This window comes from Aythya fuligula, chromosome 5, assembly GCF_009819795.1.
Source record: "Aythya fuligula isolate bAytFul2 chromosome 5, bAytFul2.pri, whole genome shotgun sequence".
Lineage (NCBI taxonomy): Eukaryota > Metazoa > Chordata > Aves > Anseriformes > Anatidae > Aythya > Aythya fuligula.
The window spans coordinates 33,858,048-33,875,840 of NC_045563.1; the positions used below are offsets into that span (position 1 = coordinate 33,858,048).

General features: G+C 39.5%; 1 protein-coding gene across 2 annotated transcripts in view; it reads right to left on the reverse strand.

Moving 5' to 3' along the window:
- Window positions 1–17,793, reverse strand: part of SPTBN5 (spectrin beta, non-erythrocytic 5) — a 104,796-nt gene that overhangs the window by 67,778 nt on the left and 19,225 nt on the right. For both annotated transcript variants that reach the window (XM_032188411.1, XM_032188410.1), the window contains 17 exons: window positions 17,380–17,518; window positions 15,700–15,932; window positions 15,077–15,230; window positions 14,079–14,279; window positions 12,723–12,929; window positions 11,665–11,856; window positions 10,721–10,873; window positions 10,029–10,159; window positions 8,087–8,338; window positions 7,107–7,394; window positions 6,211–6,457; window positions 5,295–5,434; window positions 3,981–4,080; window positions 2,550–2,720; window positions 2,260–2,424; window positions 1,253–1,479; window positions 218–404 (listed from right to left, as the gene is read on the reverse strand). In XM_032188411.1, coding sequence (XP_032044302.1) covers window positions 218–404; window positions 1,253–1,479; window positions 2,260–2,424; window positions 2,550–2,720; window positions 3,981–4,080; window positions 5,295–5,434; window positions 6,211–6,457; window positions 7,107–7,394; window positions 8,087–8,338; window positions 10,029–10,159; window positions 10,721–10,873; window positions 11,665–11,856; window positions 12,723–12,929; window positions 14,079–14,279; window positions 15,077–15,230; window positions 15,700–15,932; window positions 17,380–17,518 — 3,187 coding nt within the window. The remainder of the gene's footprint in view (window positions 1–217; window positions 405–1,252; window positions 1,480–2,259; window positions 2,425–2,549; window positions 2,721–3,980; window positions 4,081–5,294; window positions 5,435–6,210; window positions 6,458–7,106; window positions 7,395–8,086; window positions 8,339–10,028; window positions 10,160–10,720; window positions 10,874–11,664; window positions 11,857–12,722; window positions 12,930–14,078; window positions 14,280–15,076; window positions 15,231–15,699; window positions 15,933–17,379; window positions 17,519–17,793) is intronic.

The following is a 17,793-nucleotide window of genomic DNA, read 5'->3' on the forward strand; positions in this document are numbered from 1 at the left end:
ACAATTTTTGTAGATCCTACAGGAATTCCTTGTTCTGGAAATCATCACCACATTGCTGACTTGTCTCAATGTGCTGAAATCATACTTCAGCAAGAGCATGCCACTACATTTTGCTTGCAACAGCCTTTCCTGGAAGTAAAGGAGAACACTGCAGGTGCAGACCAAGTTGAAGTCCAATGTGCCAACATGCTATAATACACTTGATTAAAGGAGTTACCTTGTGTTTTTGCAACAGGCTTTGAGCAACATCCAAAGATTTCCCACAGTTGGTAGAATGGGCAATAGGCAAACGCTCATTAATCCAATTCATCTCCATGTCATGGTAATGGTAGAACTCGTAAAGATCCACTGCAGCTTCCAGCAACTTACGTCTCTCGTTAAGAGGTGCTTGTAAAGACTCAAACCTAGGGGTCATCCATGAAAATATACATTAAAAAAAGCTTTATCCCAGTTTTGCAAAGGGAATTAGCCTATTATACCACAGGGATGATTACAGAACACTGGACACCTACCTCTGCAATTAAACTTCAATGGATAGTACTGACTGTACATACAAGAACCCCTTCTCCAGAAGGCTACTTTTGGCAAGTATGGAAGAGATTTGATATGAGGGCAGAGGAAATGGGACCAGGACTGTATGAAGCTGTGATACTGTTGATAAGGCTTTGTAGTAATATAGCCATGCATGGATCATGCAGCTGCAATATATAGTGCTAGTGGACAATTAACAACACTCTAATCTTCCACTTCGTAAGCCTACATCTAGAGGGGAATACAGTTAACACACAATCCATGCCTCAATTTCCAACCATTTAAGTAGTGCTCTTTGGAAGAAAGAGAATTTAAGTCCGCTTTTTAGTTTAGTCTTATATGATAACAACACACTCCAATAGAGGGAAAGAAGATTTACGCTTTTGAAGCCATAGCCTTGTGTTGTGATGTTTTAAGGAAGCTAGCCACTACTGAATACTGGATCACTGCACCTCTTAGCAAGCAGCTGGATGACCTATAGGTAACCAGTGGACCAGAGTAGGAGGGCAGCAGACAAGAAGTAAGTTCCAGCAATAAATATTGAGGTGAGTCAACAGGCAGCTGTGCAGGTACAGACCAAAGCACTATTGTGGCAGAAACAGTAGGAAAAATAATTCCTGAATATAGCTTAAACTTAATCAACAGAAAGGCATCTTCTAGAATGCGGAACAAAAAATGCTATGTCACAAGGGGTGGAAACAGAAAGAGAATGGCACCTCACCTTTTCAGGTATTTCTGTGTTTCCTCCAGAATCCTCTGGGAGTCAAAGTGATTGGTGGCCATTTTCCTCGCATGAGACACAATAGAGTTCATTTTCTCTGCCAGCTCATGTGTCTCATTTTCTAGCTGTCTGTGCTGCTTGAGTAGATCACGGCTGGAGCGCAGATCATGGCCTGTCTCTGATTCCTGAAGAACCTTCTCAATTTTCTCTATCTTCTTTTTGGCATCCTACCGGGAAAAGGTTACTGCACACTCATAATGACCTTGCAACACCATTTTCTTTCACTCAGCTATTCCCATGACAGCTTCCTGGATACAATTTTTAAATTCGTATGTTCTTTCTTGGTAACACGATGCCAGGTGTCTATAAGAGGCACCTCCTGGGAATACTTTGCTTTGCTCTCTATTTTGGTGTACTTTTCTTTCCCAGCCACTAAAGTACATGATTACAAAATCATCTCTTTGAACCATCTTCAGTGACATTGCATAAAACAAACTTCAAAGGCTTCAAATTTTAGCTTTTGATTTCTATACAACAACAGTTTCATTAAATATTAGTATCTGTAAACAGCTTCACAGCATATTGTTCCTCTCATACAATTTGCCTGGATTACTTATTTAATGTAGTGCCATGCCTCAAACCGACTCCAAGCAAGCCAGAATGTTTGCATAGAGTTTAATCTTGCAGAGACTTTTGATTTGTTTCTCAGTATTCAATAGTCACATAGGTGCAGTGCTGAGCCAGAGCTCAGCAGCTTTGCATCTTGGTGCCATGCTGGCACTGTTGTCCTACTCTTAGCTTTAGTGTGCTTGACTGGCCTTATATTGGGGTCTTCTCTCTCGAGACTGTAGGCAAAGTCCAGTGATCTGTCTGATGTCCAAACACCTTAAAATATACTTTTACCTGGAGGGTATTCTGCTCTTTTTTTTTGTGAGAATCACTCCATATCAACAGTGAAACCAGGTTTCTAGGCCACCCCTCCCCTCTGCATCCCACCACCTCCTGACCTGGAGCAGTTCCATGAGCTGTTCTTGCTGCCCAGCTTGTCTCAGCTTGTCACCTCGCTCTGTCATCTTGCCATACAGTTCCTTCCACTTCTTTTGTAGCTCTGACATCTTGTTCTGTATAGAAACTGCAGCATAATGGCCATCTTGAACCATCTGATTTCCTTTCTGGAGAAACACAGCACAATTTATTTTATTTATTTATTTATTTATTTATTTATTTATTTTTGAGAAGATCAACTTCTATGAAGTTTGGTACAAGATGGAAGACTTAGCTCCAAAACTGCCTTCACCTTTATTAGTGTTGCAAAATGCTTCTCATTAGCCATCATTTCCTTCTCAGCAGCCTCATGCCACTTCAGTTTGCGTAAAACATTTGTTGGATCACGATACGATTCGTCTGATGCTATCTTGTACTTCTCTTCCATCCATATCAAAAGCTCAGCAGCATCACGATTAAACTCCTTACAGAAACAAATAGGATTAAATAGATTTAATTTCTGGTTTTGTGTGAGTTTGCCATCCTTGCCATTAGGATCAAGCCCTGATTTTTCCAAGAGTTAGGAAATGTGTTGTATTTTCATATGCAAGTTGTTCTACATAATCAGCACTCTTAATTAAGGAGTTATGACATTGAACTACTGAGTTCTTAAGCCCTCAGAGTAATATCTCTTAGTCCCTTTTTACATTACATACTAATCTGTTGAATTCTATTGTCAGCAAAGGTTTGCATTTTTTTACACACTATTTTAACGATATGTGGCGTAACCCTCCCATATAACTTTGTGTCTCAGCACTAGAAGCCAAGTTCTTGCCGAAAGTACTGTTAGTGTAAATAAGATATATAGCCAGCATAAAGTGGTGAGTCCCAATTATGTATTGTGTACTTTTGGTAGGTATTTTCACATAGGGCACCTTATAGGAAGAGTAATAATCATATTTAATGTTTGTTCATTTATTTATAAACCCTCTGAGTGAAAAATTTTTGTGAACAGAGTCTAAGGAACATAGAGGGAACTTGCCAAATTTGCATTTACAACAGAAAGCCACAATCAAGTGTCCTGGAAAATCAAATCCCTGAAGTGAAGTCCTTCTTTGCATGTGTAGCAAATAAAGGCAATAAATAATGATGAAGACCTGATTAAAACAAAATTAAAATGCAAAAAATAAAAAGTTAATCTCGTTCCTGATGCTTCTCTAACTGTAACACAACATGACTAATTAAGCACAAGAGAACAAGCACAGGTAACACTGCAGTAGCAAAACCTGACCTCAACTCTGAAGAAAAATTGTCACTAGGAATTCAGAATGTGAGCCAGAAGTCATCCATTGACGGTTATGAGTAACACTTTCTTTAAACATTCTCCCTAATTACATTAATCTAGAGTAAAATGTTAATTTTTGCCAAATGATTAAGGCTCAGAAGTATATTAAGTAATGAGTAGTATAAACCTATCCAGTAGGTACAATATTCTGGTGATATTTTGCATTCAATGTCTCAATTTTTGCTTTTGTATTTTGCTCTGGTTATAGCTTTGGAAGATCTATCACCAGTGCATCACTTCTTCCCTGGATAGTGAAATTCTCTGTCTCATAACCAAAGAGAAAGTGGAAAGTGAGCTGCAGTAGGAATGCTCAACAGTTTGAGATATGTCTCCTACTAAGCCAAGGGGTGAAATTACTTCATGCATGCCTGACTAAATCTGCAGATTCAGTCATTTTACCTGCAGTTGCAGGGAATCCAACAACCTTTGTTTTCTCTCAGCATTGCTTTGTACCAACCGTTCCCATCTTCGTCGGAGCGTAGCCATTCTCTCTTCAATACTACCAAGAAAAATAACAAGTCCAATGTAGTAGTAGTAGTCATATAGATGCCCATGGCTATACTGTATTCATTAGTGTAATATGACTGGAATCTAGTTCAACACATCCGTTGACAGGAGGAAGTGATATATGACCCTGTCCTACGACCATGTACAACTCATCTGGAAAATAGCTAATGCTTGCCAGCTGCTCTGGATCTTCCTTTTGTATAGCTGTGCAATGATGCTCCGGAATGGCCTTCTAATGGTAGTAGATTTGGCAAGAAATCTGGTTTTAAGAGCAGTTTTATGAATTTGTGGAAGAAATTTTCAAGAAATTATCACTTGTGATCACAAAACCACAGTCTGTTTGACCTAAGAGGTCCATTCTGACCCTCAATTTCTAATTCCTTTTTTATGCAGAGTTCCCTTTACTAGATTTTAGTGGGTCTATCACAGTAAAGGAATTACAGATGACACTTGAGCTTCCACAACAACACAAAGGAGCTGTTCCTGATGATTTATCTCCTTGTGAAGACATTTGTAAATTTTTAACAGCAAACATACTGTATACATTATAAACATATCTGATACTGATAAGTGAAAGAAAAAATGAAATATGCAAGCATTTAATGTGATTATGTTAAAGCAGTTTTAACACTATACATAGTTTATGATAAAAGAAGAATTACCCTAGTGTTCTGTAAAATGCCATTTTTAACCTAGAACATTTCACTTATTTGTTCTGAGAGAACAGGAAGCTTATATCTTTCTAAAATACTCCCCTTTCCCTGCCCTCATCCAGCAAATCACAGTCTGTAAACATCGAATCATAGAATGGCTTGGCTTGGCAGGACCTAAAAAAACTACCATGTTCCAACCCCCCTGCCATGGGCTGGATCACCTTCCACTAGACCAGGCTGCTCAAAGCCCCATCCAACCTGGCCTTGATGTCCCATCCAGGGATGGGACATCCACAGCTTCTCCAGGCAACCTGTGCCAGTATCTCACCACCCTAATAGTAAAGAATTTCCTCCTAACATCTAACCTAAATCTAACCTATTTAGTTTAAAGCCATTGCCCTTTGTCCTTGGAGTCTGAATCCTGTCTTAGAGAAAGATTTTCATTTCACTCTAATCATACTGGATAATTTATTAAAACTAAATCCTTCCTGTGGAATCCCTGTCTTTTCTAAACCCCCCTTGGAATAAAAAGGAAGGAGGAGTCTGGACTCACGCGTGAGATGCAAAGTGCCCGCTTTCTATTAGGTTCACCCCATTTTCATTAAGTGCTTCAACTCGTCTCTTCAGCGCCATTAGCACTTGTTCAAATTCACGATGTTGTTTCAGCAGGCTTCGAACAGCATCTACATGGTCCTGCATTTAAGAAAGAAATATTGAACATTTTTTTTCTAGGTCGTATGTTGTTTCTGTAGCAATGAAAAAAAAAGGACCTTACTATCCCCTTTCTCTTTCAGACAGATGGACACTGTACATTTAGCACATGCATAACACGTTCAGGGCTATAAACAAGCAGCAGATGTGTTTAGGCTTGTATCATATCTGTTTCTCCATCTTATATTTGTTCCTACATTATGGTTCCTTTTCACCTCTTAAGAAAATCTGTATTCTGCATCTACATGTATATGCCAGCATAGCCATAATGAATAAAATCTCCAGTGAGGGAGAATAAAATTCTCCTTCACTGATCTTGTGAATATTATCTGCATTTGGTTTTTACCTTCATTTGGTTTAACATTTTTAACATAATTATTGAAAAGAAAAAACGTATTTTTTTCTAAACTGAGTTTTTTATTTCAATGAAAAAAACTAATTATGTTCAAGCTCAAAACCTTTTTTTTAGCATTCGACACCAAACCGGTCACTGAACTGTTTTTAAATCATCTGACATGCAAACACAGCAATAGATTACAACTCTAGCTATTTTTAAAAATGTTTTTGAGACAATGTGTCTCCTTTTCATTATGATGAATACAAACATAAGAACATGAATAAGACCTGAAAGTCGAGTTTCAGTGTATGAAAATGCCATAACCATAAGAATGAGGAAGCTGATTTAATTAAGAAAATTGTTGCGACTCCCTGGATGGGGAGAGGAATTACGAAGAAACAAAATCAGCTGCCGTACATACCCCAAGGTCATCTCCCCGGAGAAAGGCCTCATGGCTAGAGAGGGCAGCATTGATACGGTCTCCTTCCCTGTTGAACTTCTGCAATTCCAAGCCATCCTGCAGCTTTTTCTGTCGCTGCTCCCACATCTTTTCCAGCTCTTTGTTCTCCTGGGCAAGCCTCTCCATGTATTGTAGGACATCTTTGGTCCTGCTATTACTGGGTAGTTCTTGGATTACTTTGCGCCCAAGCTCTTCCAGTTGCACAAATCTTCCCAGTGACAAAGAAAAAGAAAGAAAAGTGATAACTCACTGCATGAGGGCATATGAATTCTTTTCTACTATAGCTGATTTTTCTTTTAGCAGTACCTAGACACTAAGCTTTCCTCAATCCCACTTGCTCTTTCCCTGCTAGCCATTATTGTACACTACAAAGTGCATGTAGTTGTTTGCTCAGGGATACAGGCTAGAGGTGGTAGGAAGGATTTCCCTATTTGATTTGAAACCCCATAGAAATAGGCTTTCCCATTAAATGGACAAGAAGAGCCAGCTCTGTATCTGAAACTTTATAATGATACAGAGTAACAGAACTGAAGATGATAGCAACTGGAAACATAAGGCCTAGGAAGAGAAGAACTGGGTGAAATGAAATAAAGTGCAGGTGGCATTATTCCAGTGTCAGGAGAACTTGTGAAACACTACTCCAAATAGACATCTCACTCTTCTTGCCATCAGTATAAGAATGCAAAAAATAACTGGATTTTGTGTTCAGCCATCTCCTTTTGACATTAAGTTTCATGAGCATTTAAAAAAACAGCGTAATTTTCATGCACAATTTATATACACAACAGACAAGTTTCATCTTCACAGTACTGTTGTAACATCACTCCACTCTGCCCAGCCTGATAGAATCTCTTTACCTTTCCTTCTGAGACTTAATTTCTTTCAGAAGGTCCTGATGTTCCCTCAGCAATTGCTCTGCAGAAGCCACATCCACACCCATTTCTTCACTGCTCAGTTTCTCCCTGATGCCTTCTCCCCACAGCAGAAGCCTGCGGCTGTCTTGCAGGAAGGACTGTTGATTTTGAGCCTGCTGCAGAACATCCCGCTTATTTTGGGTCTCCAACTTGAGCTTTGTCAAAAGCCTCTCCATGTTCTCCACCTGCTCTGTGATGGCCTTGCTCTCTGCGGGGTTGGTGTCTTTAATGCTACAGCAAGAAATCAAATACATTTAATTGGATGAACAGCTTCGAGCATTTAAAGCTTGAGACAAGGCTCTTTAAAAAGTAATAGATTTGAATATTTACATTTCTGTTAAAAAGAATGTCAGCAAAGGCACCAAATACTCTAAACTAGAAAGAAATATTGGTGTGAAAATGGTGTACTGAATAAAGTACAGCCTCTTGAAAGACTCTGGTAACATTCTCATGGTTCAATTAACTCATTCCATTGTGAATGTAAAGAAGACTCAAAGAACTAAACATCGTTAAATTCCTATTTCAAATTCAAACCCTAGTGCACAATTCTCTGTTATCTTTACTTCACTCCCCTGATCACTGTCTTTCAGGACCTAAATGATAACAAGTACAAAATGTGGAATTAATTCCCATTAGTAGAGGCAATTTGACAGAGCCACAAACAATCCTGTGGTTTTTACAGATTCCTTCTACAACAGCAAAGCCTGGAAACAAACACTGTATCAATCACACAGGCATACTCAAGAAATATATACTATATTATAATACTATAGAAACAATATATATAAAATAATATAGAAATAATACTATAAAGAAATTCCAAGGGAAACTTCACAGGCTGCTCATTCTCTTCATAGCCATCATTTACAACATTATCTTAGAAAATTAACAAGGAATATAGAAACAAAGAGCAGTTTCCTTACGATTTTGCAACACTCCTCAAGTACTCAATTTTCCTCTCCATCACCAGGACCTCTCTCTCAACTGCAGACAGTTTGCGCTTGTTTGACTCCAGCCCAGCAGGTGAGTTCCCTGGTTCCAGATCCCTGAGCTGTACCATCTTGTTTTGTAGTAGTACTCCGATGCCCTGACAGTCCTGAAGAAATGTCTTTACATCAGCCACTCCAATCAGTTCTGATCCCTTCTCCTCTTTCAGCAATTCCATGCATTCCCACCTTGGAGAGAGAGAGAACTCAATTACTTGCATGTAGCCTCAGCCACTACCTCAGGACATGCCACCACCTAAAAAACAGATTCAATGTGTAGCCTTTCTTATGCAAAATTTTAGCCAGAGTGAGATTTGTTTCTGAGTTGAATTCAGAAAGCAAGGAAGTAAGCATATATCCTTCTTCTATTCGTTGAAGTCTTATGTAACAGACTTCATCAGAACTTAAGTGGGCTGAGGATGTGAACAACAGTGCTCCCCAGAAAACTCAGAGTTCATCACAGTGACATCTCAAACAAGGGAATCCTGTTCAGGTGACCAGAAACACTTAACATGATGCAAATAAGCAGCACTGGTTAAAACTGGGACCTGGCTGTGCCTCACAGTTCCAGGTGGGTGGATGTACAGGAACATGTATACAACAGGTACCAAACATACATGGTGAAGACAAAACAGGATTTACTGTTCCTTTCAATATTTGCGAAGGGCACCCTCACCCCAACCAATTAATCAAATCAGTTGCTGCAGTACAATATAAATAGAACTGTTTGAATCCACTACTGTTACCTGAGAATGGATTTGCATTGTGCTTTCCCTGCCACAGACATGCAAAATGCTGCAGTTTAAATATCTCAATGTCAGGGCCAAACCCCCCAGTCCTGGATGTATGACATTGGGCTTGGGACCAGCCTACAGCTAGTGCAGCCAAGGCCTGCCCTCTTCCTGCTAGTGACAGTGGGGACAGCTGGGACTCACATCTGACCCTGGCTACCATCCTGGGTCTTCCCTGTTTGCCTCCCTATGGGACTGGCCCTGACTGCCAGGGCCCCTCTCCTATCCCCATCCCCTTGTCTCCTTGCTCCCCATCCCATACAGAGCAGCCAGCCCTTGCTGTACAGACAGTCAGCTCAGGCTGTTTCAGCCATGAGCTGTTGCTGTGAGACCTGGTCCATGGAGCAATGTGTCCCCCTGAAACATCCCTGTGGGGACTCTGATCTGGCCTGGAACCCACGTGCCCTGGCCATGCCCAGGGCAGTCCTGAGCAGGCTGCCCCAGTGAAGGTCTGTGCAAGGCGTGGGGATGGCCATGCTGTGAGGAGAGGCTAGCATGCAAGCCCAAGGGCCTCTTATTCCCCCATTGGGGTTTGGCTGCTGGACCCAAGGGCCCTGTCCTGTTGGTGGTTGCAGGGACAGACTTGACAGTGAAGGGAGAGATGCCAGGGCTGACCCCAGCCCTAGGTTGCTGCTCTCCTCAGAGGCTGATGCTGCAGGGTTGGGTACAAGCTACAGCCTGGCTGCATCACCGCCCTGTCCCAGCCAGGCATGACCCTGCTGACCAAGGCCCTCAGCCCTCACCAAAGATGAATTTCCCATCCTGACTGAAGCCTCTCCTGTCACCATTAGGACTACAAGCTTCCCCTGTACCTGATGGGCCCTGGCTCTGGGGAGCCCCAGACTGCTGGCCCCAGGTAAGCAGCACCTGCCCCTTTTGTCCCATTCCCATGCTGTTGGTGACAGCTGGAACCAAACTCAGCAAACTTCAGCTACATACAAAACTCTCCCCTCAGGATAGTTCTGGGAGTTAAAAATCTATCATGCTGGAAATCTCAATGCAGTTTAGATTAGGCATGAAAAGGTCAGCTCTCCAATTGCCACCAGCTGACATTCTGCATTTTCCCATTTTCCCAGTAGCACCTTTACCTGTTATTGATCTCTTGCAACCAAACCTGGATTTCAGCAGATTTGCCAGGACTGCTCTTTCCATATTTAGCAGCTAAGTTTTCAATTTCTCCCAGTTGACCTTTCCCTGCAGCCAGTTCTGTTAAAAAACTCTAAAACAGAAAAGGTACAAGAAGAAGAACTTGAAGTGTTTCTTTTTTTTTTTTCCAATTCTATGGACACAGTTCTCAATCATTTTTTGTAGGCATTCATCTTCTACTTTGACAGGTGACATCTCCACCTTGCTGTTCATTTACCTGCCTACTGACACAATACAAACCTGCACATGCAGTTCCCCTATAGTCCTTCTGACTCCTCCTGGTGTGCACACTATGTCTATGCACGTATGTCCCACCCCACAGGGATGAAAGTGCAAATAGGATTTTTTCTTGACATGGCATTTTTCTTTAAGTGCCATAACAGAAACCACAGAAAGAAACCTTTTACACAATGATATTTTAATATGATATCATGTCCACAGGAAAAGTTAGACATAATTGCATCAGCTTCAATAAGCTTGACCTAATTTATACCAAAGGAATATCTGATCTATGCACAACCCTGTAAGTTGCAACAAATGAAGAACTCTCAAAACTTCACTTCTGATGTCTATCCATTCTCTCAAGGTCAGTCTGATTTAAAAGGGGTCATCTGCAAGCAGCAAAAAGGGATACCTGATATTTCTGTTGCATGACTTCCACATTGTCTGCTTGAGGCTGAAGAGTCCGAAAAATGTTCTCTTTTTCTTTCATCCATGACTGAAATGCTTCGCAGGAGCTACAGAAGCGGTAATATCCGATCATCTCCTCCAGAGCCTTTTTCCTGTCCTGTAAAACAGATGAAAGATTAGGTGTTGCTATAACAACTACTTTGTCTTTTGAAGGAAAAAGTTCCTTGCATGTAAATAAACTACAATACACAGGTGGCAGCTTGTTAGTTTTGATGTTTAGTGACAGACACTGCTGACAGAGAATAGAACGTGTTACCTTAAACTCACAATACTTCTTACCAGAGCAACAGTGATTTATAAGTTTAAGAGAAACAGTTAGTGTGCTCAGCCCTGGACAGGCAGCAAGACCACTGTGCTTCTTGCTACTGACTGAAGATTCACCCCATACAACATGTTTTTGCTGGTTTGTTGGGCAGGAGTGTAGCAGGTAGGAGTGAAAGTTAATGAAAGGAGAATATGGAGAATTCAGATTACATTTGTTTACATTTTTCAGCATTGTGACAGCCCAAAGATTTAGGAGTTTTTTTATCTTCTTTTATTTCTCGCCCCCCCCCCCCAGTCAGGTACAGGCTATCAGCTGCAGCAAGCAAATATTAGGAAGAAAATACACAGAAGGATCCACTCTTCAGAAACATTTGAAGACTGGAAGGTAAATGGGAAGTTTGCCTGAATAAAGTGAATACACAGGCTCTCATGCAGTTTGATACAAAACTTCAGTGATAATCTCAACCCTGCAAGTTCCACCCTGAATAGCAGCTGCATTGTTCCTGATTGAGGCATAGTATTGTAACTGAAGAGCAGAAGCTGGCACAGCACCTAACCTCACTTTGCATTGCTTTGGACTTGGCTATTTTAATGAAACACATAACATTAATGGAAATGTTGTACCTCAGCCATGTTCTGTAGGTTTTCATAAAGTAAGTCTATTTCATCTTGGGTCTTCCAGATGTTCTCTGGAACAAAATGAACATCTGTACTGGAGCTTCCAGGAAATGCAGTTTCAGATGTAGCCCAGGTTCGACTGAATGGTAGCTTAGTTGTCTTTTGATTCAAGTCACTTGGGGCTTCTGTCTTAACCATCTGTTAAGGAAAATATAACAGAATCAAGTGGACGAATATTTATGATTTGGATAAAAAAATTCACGTAGAAGGAAAATTCGGACTTGCTAGTTCAGACCACAACATTCAGACCTTTTAAACAAAACATTTCCAGTATTTGTTTGAATGTTTCCTTTTTTATTTATTATTTTGAAATAATTAACCAAATAACCGAAAGACATTTAGAATTTATTTAAAGAAGTTTAATTTAGGTCAGTTGAAAATATTCTGACTAAAAATTCTCATTTTGTGCCCGCATCAACAATGGGTTTTCTTAACTTTAAAAACTGCTAACAAACCAAAGAATCTGCATCCTAATGTCTTTTTTTTTTTTTTATATAAAATTTTTAATACTTTTTGAAGCTAGCTGAAATGAATACTGTTATTGGAATAAAGGGTGAGATGGGATCTGTGTAGAGCAGTGGAGGGAAATAATTATACAGATGAGCATATTTCTAGCATTTCACAGAACATTAATGAGGTAGGCTAAGACTGGTCAATGAACTTGTTTGAAATCTAAAAATTTGCTTCAATTCCAATTCAATATTTCTACTGAATTAAAAAATATATATATAATTTCCATAATATAAAATTATAAAACTATCACAGACAAGATAATTTTAAAACATAACCTATTCCATCCTGAAATGCAACAATGCAAACTTAACAAAGTTTTATTCTCTTTGTTTAGAAAATAAAATTCTGTTGAAATTGATGCCTTACTGAAAATATATAACATTAGGACAGTTTTTTTTTCAATTGAAAAATATTCTGTGTGACATTTCTAGCCAGCTTTAATAATTATAAAACAAATGAACAAAATATGACATGACCACTCATCTACTTACTGCAGCTGGTGCTTGCTTTGCTGCAATATCAGCCTGCTCTTTCAGACGTCTCATCTCTGTGGAATAGGCTGTAATCTCCTTTTCCAGGCGCAAGTGACGATGCAGCAGTGCTTCAGCACTCGATTCGTCTTTTCCATAGTCCTTGCTGGCCAGAAGGGGTTGCCTTTCTCGCAACCATGAATTTGCTTCATCAATGTCAGCAAAGTACTGAAGGGAACACAGAATTAGAAAGCACATGGTTTCATCCTGAAGGTATCATAATCAACTCCCTTCTCTTTTGAAAATAATAAATAAGGCAGAAATGACATTAGGTCTATAGCTATATGGTTACCACCAGGTGTTGTGACAGCTATAAATAAGTTGGCTCTAAAGCTTTAAGTCATCGATGTTCTTTATTATATCAAGTACAGACAGTTCAGAGAATCACGGTGAGTAAATAGGTTCAAACATTGCCTTCTATAACTCTTTAAAGAAACCTAACTAAAGGTTTATGCTGTTTAATGGCAGTGTTGAAAGAAAGCTGGAATGTACAACATCGGTAGACACCTCATAATTCCAAAATATTCATTTCTGAAGGCTCTAAAAATTAACCAGCAATGAACAATGAACTCAGCCTACAGCAAAATCTTTTTTTCCCCCATAAGATGGCCAAACAACAAAATAAAAACCATAGTAGTGAAGGGAAAAGAAAGAAGTAAAACACAATAATGATGTTAAATTTACTAGATAGAGGAGACAATTTAGACTTCATCAAGAACAGAGCTGTTAAGCTTTGTTCAAGCAACAGACCGAGGAAAAGATGTGGGAAAGGGACAATAATAAGAATACCTGAGATTCTGTAATGTGATCTGTGAATGCTGATTGTATAAGAGCTACCTATCTGCAGGTGTGTGAATGTCTGCATATGTAAAAGACCTGTGTAGATCAGAAAGTCACAGTGAGATGTTTCCCAGGCTTTGAAAAAAAATCATGGTTGATCCAAGCCTTATGGTGTGCTTGTTCTGTTTAGATTTTCTGTGTGGGTTGATTTTTTTTTTTTTTTTCAATTTAGAAAAAATGTCACACAGCTACCAGATCCCACCTTCAAAAAATATTGTACACCAGCAATATTATGCAAGATATTTCCATTAGAGTTTTTAATTGAGAGCAACCCCCAGACACAGTACTCCGCTAGGCACAAACCACTCAAATCCCCTGCCTAGCTGGCTTGCAGGAGGGACAAGATTGAACTGCTGGAAATCTCTTTCTGATGACTGAGTGACACCTGAAGACTTCCTTGCACTGTTGCCCTGTATGCAGTGACGCGGGGCAGAACCAAACCACATCTGTGTCTCCCATAAGCAAAGACCTGCTTACCTGTTTGATGAGAGCTGCTGCCTGCAGGCGGCTTTTGCGATTAGCCACTTCATCTTGGAGCTGCTGCCACAACTTTTGGAGGTTGTCTGTCTGTCTCAGGATGTCATCCTCACGTGCAGGATTCTTCTGGCTCAGCTCCCAGCCCCTCCTCATTACATCTGCACAAATGGCCCTGTGGGAGTTGCATTCTGCTTCGAGAGCCTAGCAGAGTGTTAGGAGACAAGTGAGCTCAACTCATTCACTCACCACCAGCTGAGAACAAAAAGGGGGGTTCCTATTCTCACCTACTACAATACATATGCTTGCAAGAGCCCTATGTCTTAGCTGTGCCTATGATTTTTCCCTGAACCCTAAGATGATTGACCCCTGCTTCTCACACACAAGTAATCTAACTTTTTGCAAAGGCAAGTTTGATATACAGTCTTCTCTGAAGGAGATATTTGTTTGTGGTCCACCAGTTCAGGTGTCTTATGCCTTTCAGAAGCAGCAAATACATAAACAGATGCACACACACATTAAAACTACCAAATAGGCTCCTGTTTCAGTTTTGTCACTCAAGTCCACTTGAGTGACAAACAAGGTCTCTCCACTTGTTTACAATAATTCGTTGTGAGAAAAAGGCAGTAGCTCATATAGCTAAACTTGTGACATTAGTCCACAGCAAGCTTTTAGGAAAAGTAGTTGTTTCTACACAGTTTACACAATGCTATCCATGGGGCTCCCATCCTAACTGCTGTTATTAGTGATCAGTCTTTTCTTTTTACACCATTTCTTTCTTTCCTCATATCTCTCCTGGCTAGGAAAAGTGATTGGGAAAAACAAAAAAAGTGTTTTTTTTTTTTTTTTTTCTTTTTTTTAAGTTCCAGACACTGGTCATGACACTTGAGATAACAAGTGATTTGATAGTTTTCTTATAAGTGCTGCACTGACTGAAGAACATAGATGTTCTGAAATTGTGCTATATACAAAGAAAAGACACTACTAGCAGAATAAGATACCTTGTGCTTCTGAATGGAAGCAGTAATCTGGCTGACATCTTTCCCTAATGTTGTTGTTCTTGCTAGCTTCCATTTCTCAGAAATCCATGATTCTTCCTCTTTGCAGTCACGGAAGAACTCAAATAGCTTCAAAGCCTCTTCTAGCTGAGATTTTCTGAAACAAAGAAACAAACAGTATATCTAAGTCAGAATTAGGATTCTAAATCAGAATAAGGAGAAAATGGTACAGAATAGCATAATCAAAAAGCTTCAGAACTTTGAAAACAGAAAATTTGAATGTCTCTAACTTCTTTTTGTCATAGCTTAATCTATTCATGCATGAAAACATGGGAAACAAAATAAAATTTCCTTCTTCCTCTAGGAGATGAGGAGATAACCACATGATAATCCAACTACACAAAGTAAGTCAAAAGAAATGCTGAGAATGAATCTATTCTTTATCTATAATAGTGAGTCATCTCTTTCAGTCAGCTGTAATGAAAAACATTTAAGTTGCTTGTGTTATGTCTTTATAAATGGAGAAATGAAAAAAAATTCAAATGTGAGGAAGCTGTGTCTTCTGATTAAGGGGGACTGATTGACCATCCTGATCAGGAAGAGGAGAGCCATAAGCAGAGTCCTACCGTGTTTTACTCAGAGCTATAAGGTTCTGATACAGCTGACGAAGCATCTGAACTTTTGCATAAAGCACTTCTGGTTTAACTGTGCTGTCCTTGCTGATTTCTGCTGTCCTTTGAGTGATGTGTGTCAATCTGTCATCATAGGAAGAGATCTGCGAGTCAACCAAATTGTGCTTTTGCAGCAAATCTACTACTTCTAGAAGTTGCTTCCCACAGTCCTGGGAATTCACAAGTGCCTGCAAACAAAGTGAGAAACAAAAGGCATTGGCAGAGAATGCATCCAAGGGCTCAGGACAAAAAGAAATCAGTTCAAAGTTTCCTGTTGACTCTGATAGCTTCTAAATGTAAAAGAACAATGTCAGTTATGTAAAGCTGAAAAGCTGCCTAATTAGAAGAATCATACTTTTCTTTCAATTTCACAAGATAATGGCAAGAATCCAGAGTTTCTATCATCTACTTTAGCAATAGTCTTTTCAAGTAAGTATCTATTTTTACATCTAAGTTATTTCTGTTGGCACTTAAGGTCTCAGAAATCTTGTGCACAAGAATAGCCCTTTCCTATACACCCATCCCTATGCAGACTGATTCACAATCTGTATTTGGAGAATTCTGCAATAACCCATTTAATGGTATATTTCGAATGCAGGGCTTTTTTGTTTGAGAAACTTACTTGACTTTGCTTTCTAAATAATGAAAATAGTAATTATTTCATTGTATTTTATTTGGGCTTGGTGAAGGAATTGCATGCTTTAAAGTCTGTCCTCTTTCTAATTGCATCAATTAGTCCAATGTAGGGTGTTACATTTCTTTACCAATCTTTCATTTCATATCTTCAGGCCAGCATGGTTCCAACAACATTATCATCATTAGATGTTCTTTGCTGACTAACATTAGGACAGACAGATTCATAACTTATGGATATTTCTTATCTTTAATTTGAAATGCACAACTTCATATAACCTGTTGATTCTTTCAATTTAGGTACAACACATCCTTCAGTTCTCGGAATTTTTCTGTGTTTAAGTAAAACAAGGCAAGACCAAAGAATGTATATATGCTGTCTGCCGTTACAAAATCAATATGAAACAAGTTATTTCCTATGCTAAAGAGAAGATCTGGGGCTCTGACACCCTAGTAATACTTGGAAATTCTTGCTAACAACAATCACTGTGCATTTGCAGTAGAATTTTTCTCTCTTATAAGTTTAGGTACCTAAAACCCAGACATATGCCTGAGCTAGTTCCCACCTCTCTAATCACTGGAGGTATTTCCAGAAGATAATTCACTGGAATTACCTGGAATGGAAACAGGAGGCTATTTTTTTCCCCCTCTTTTACCTTCAGACTTCTAAATTTAGGTGAGAGATGTACCATCTTTATTTTACTACATAATTTGAACCTGTAGTGCACTCCTAGCAATACCACATCTGGCTTTCTGATTAGAGAGAGTCCCTGTAACAAAGACTGTTTTTTTCTCATGTAGGTACCAGCAATGATGAAATTCACAGTTAGACACCCATGTAAAAATGGTGTATTTTCTATAAATGATTGACTTATTTTATGTTGGTACCAGAAAGTGAGTACTGTAGTCCACAGCAGCCCCTGCAATACAATTTTTTTTTTTTTTTCAGGGGCACACACTGGTAACGGTGTCAGTTGTGTGCTGTTGGAGAGGGATCAGTACCTGCAGCTCCTTCAGTTCTTCTGTAATAGCATCAATGTCCCTCAGAAGGCCCAGAATCTCCTGCATTGTATTCAGGGAGTGTTGTCGTTTTTGCAGCTGATCCAGAAGATCCTCCCATTGCTTTGAAATGCTGCTTTGCCTATAAGGGAAGGAGAGAAATGACTGACCTGCTTGGATCAAACGCTCTTGGCAGCATGCAAAAAAATTCCCTGGTGGAGGAGGATGGGCCACAACCACAAAATAGGTCAAAATGACTTTGTTATCTAATTAGTGTGGCCACGAGGAGAAATTCTGTCTAGCATATCAATTGTCATTGACTTTTTAAATTTAGAAATCGATGCTTATGGTTTCTCACACCTGACATTGCTTTTGTCTGATACAATGGAGAGGCTTGGAAAAAAAAAAGTGCTTTTT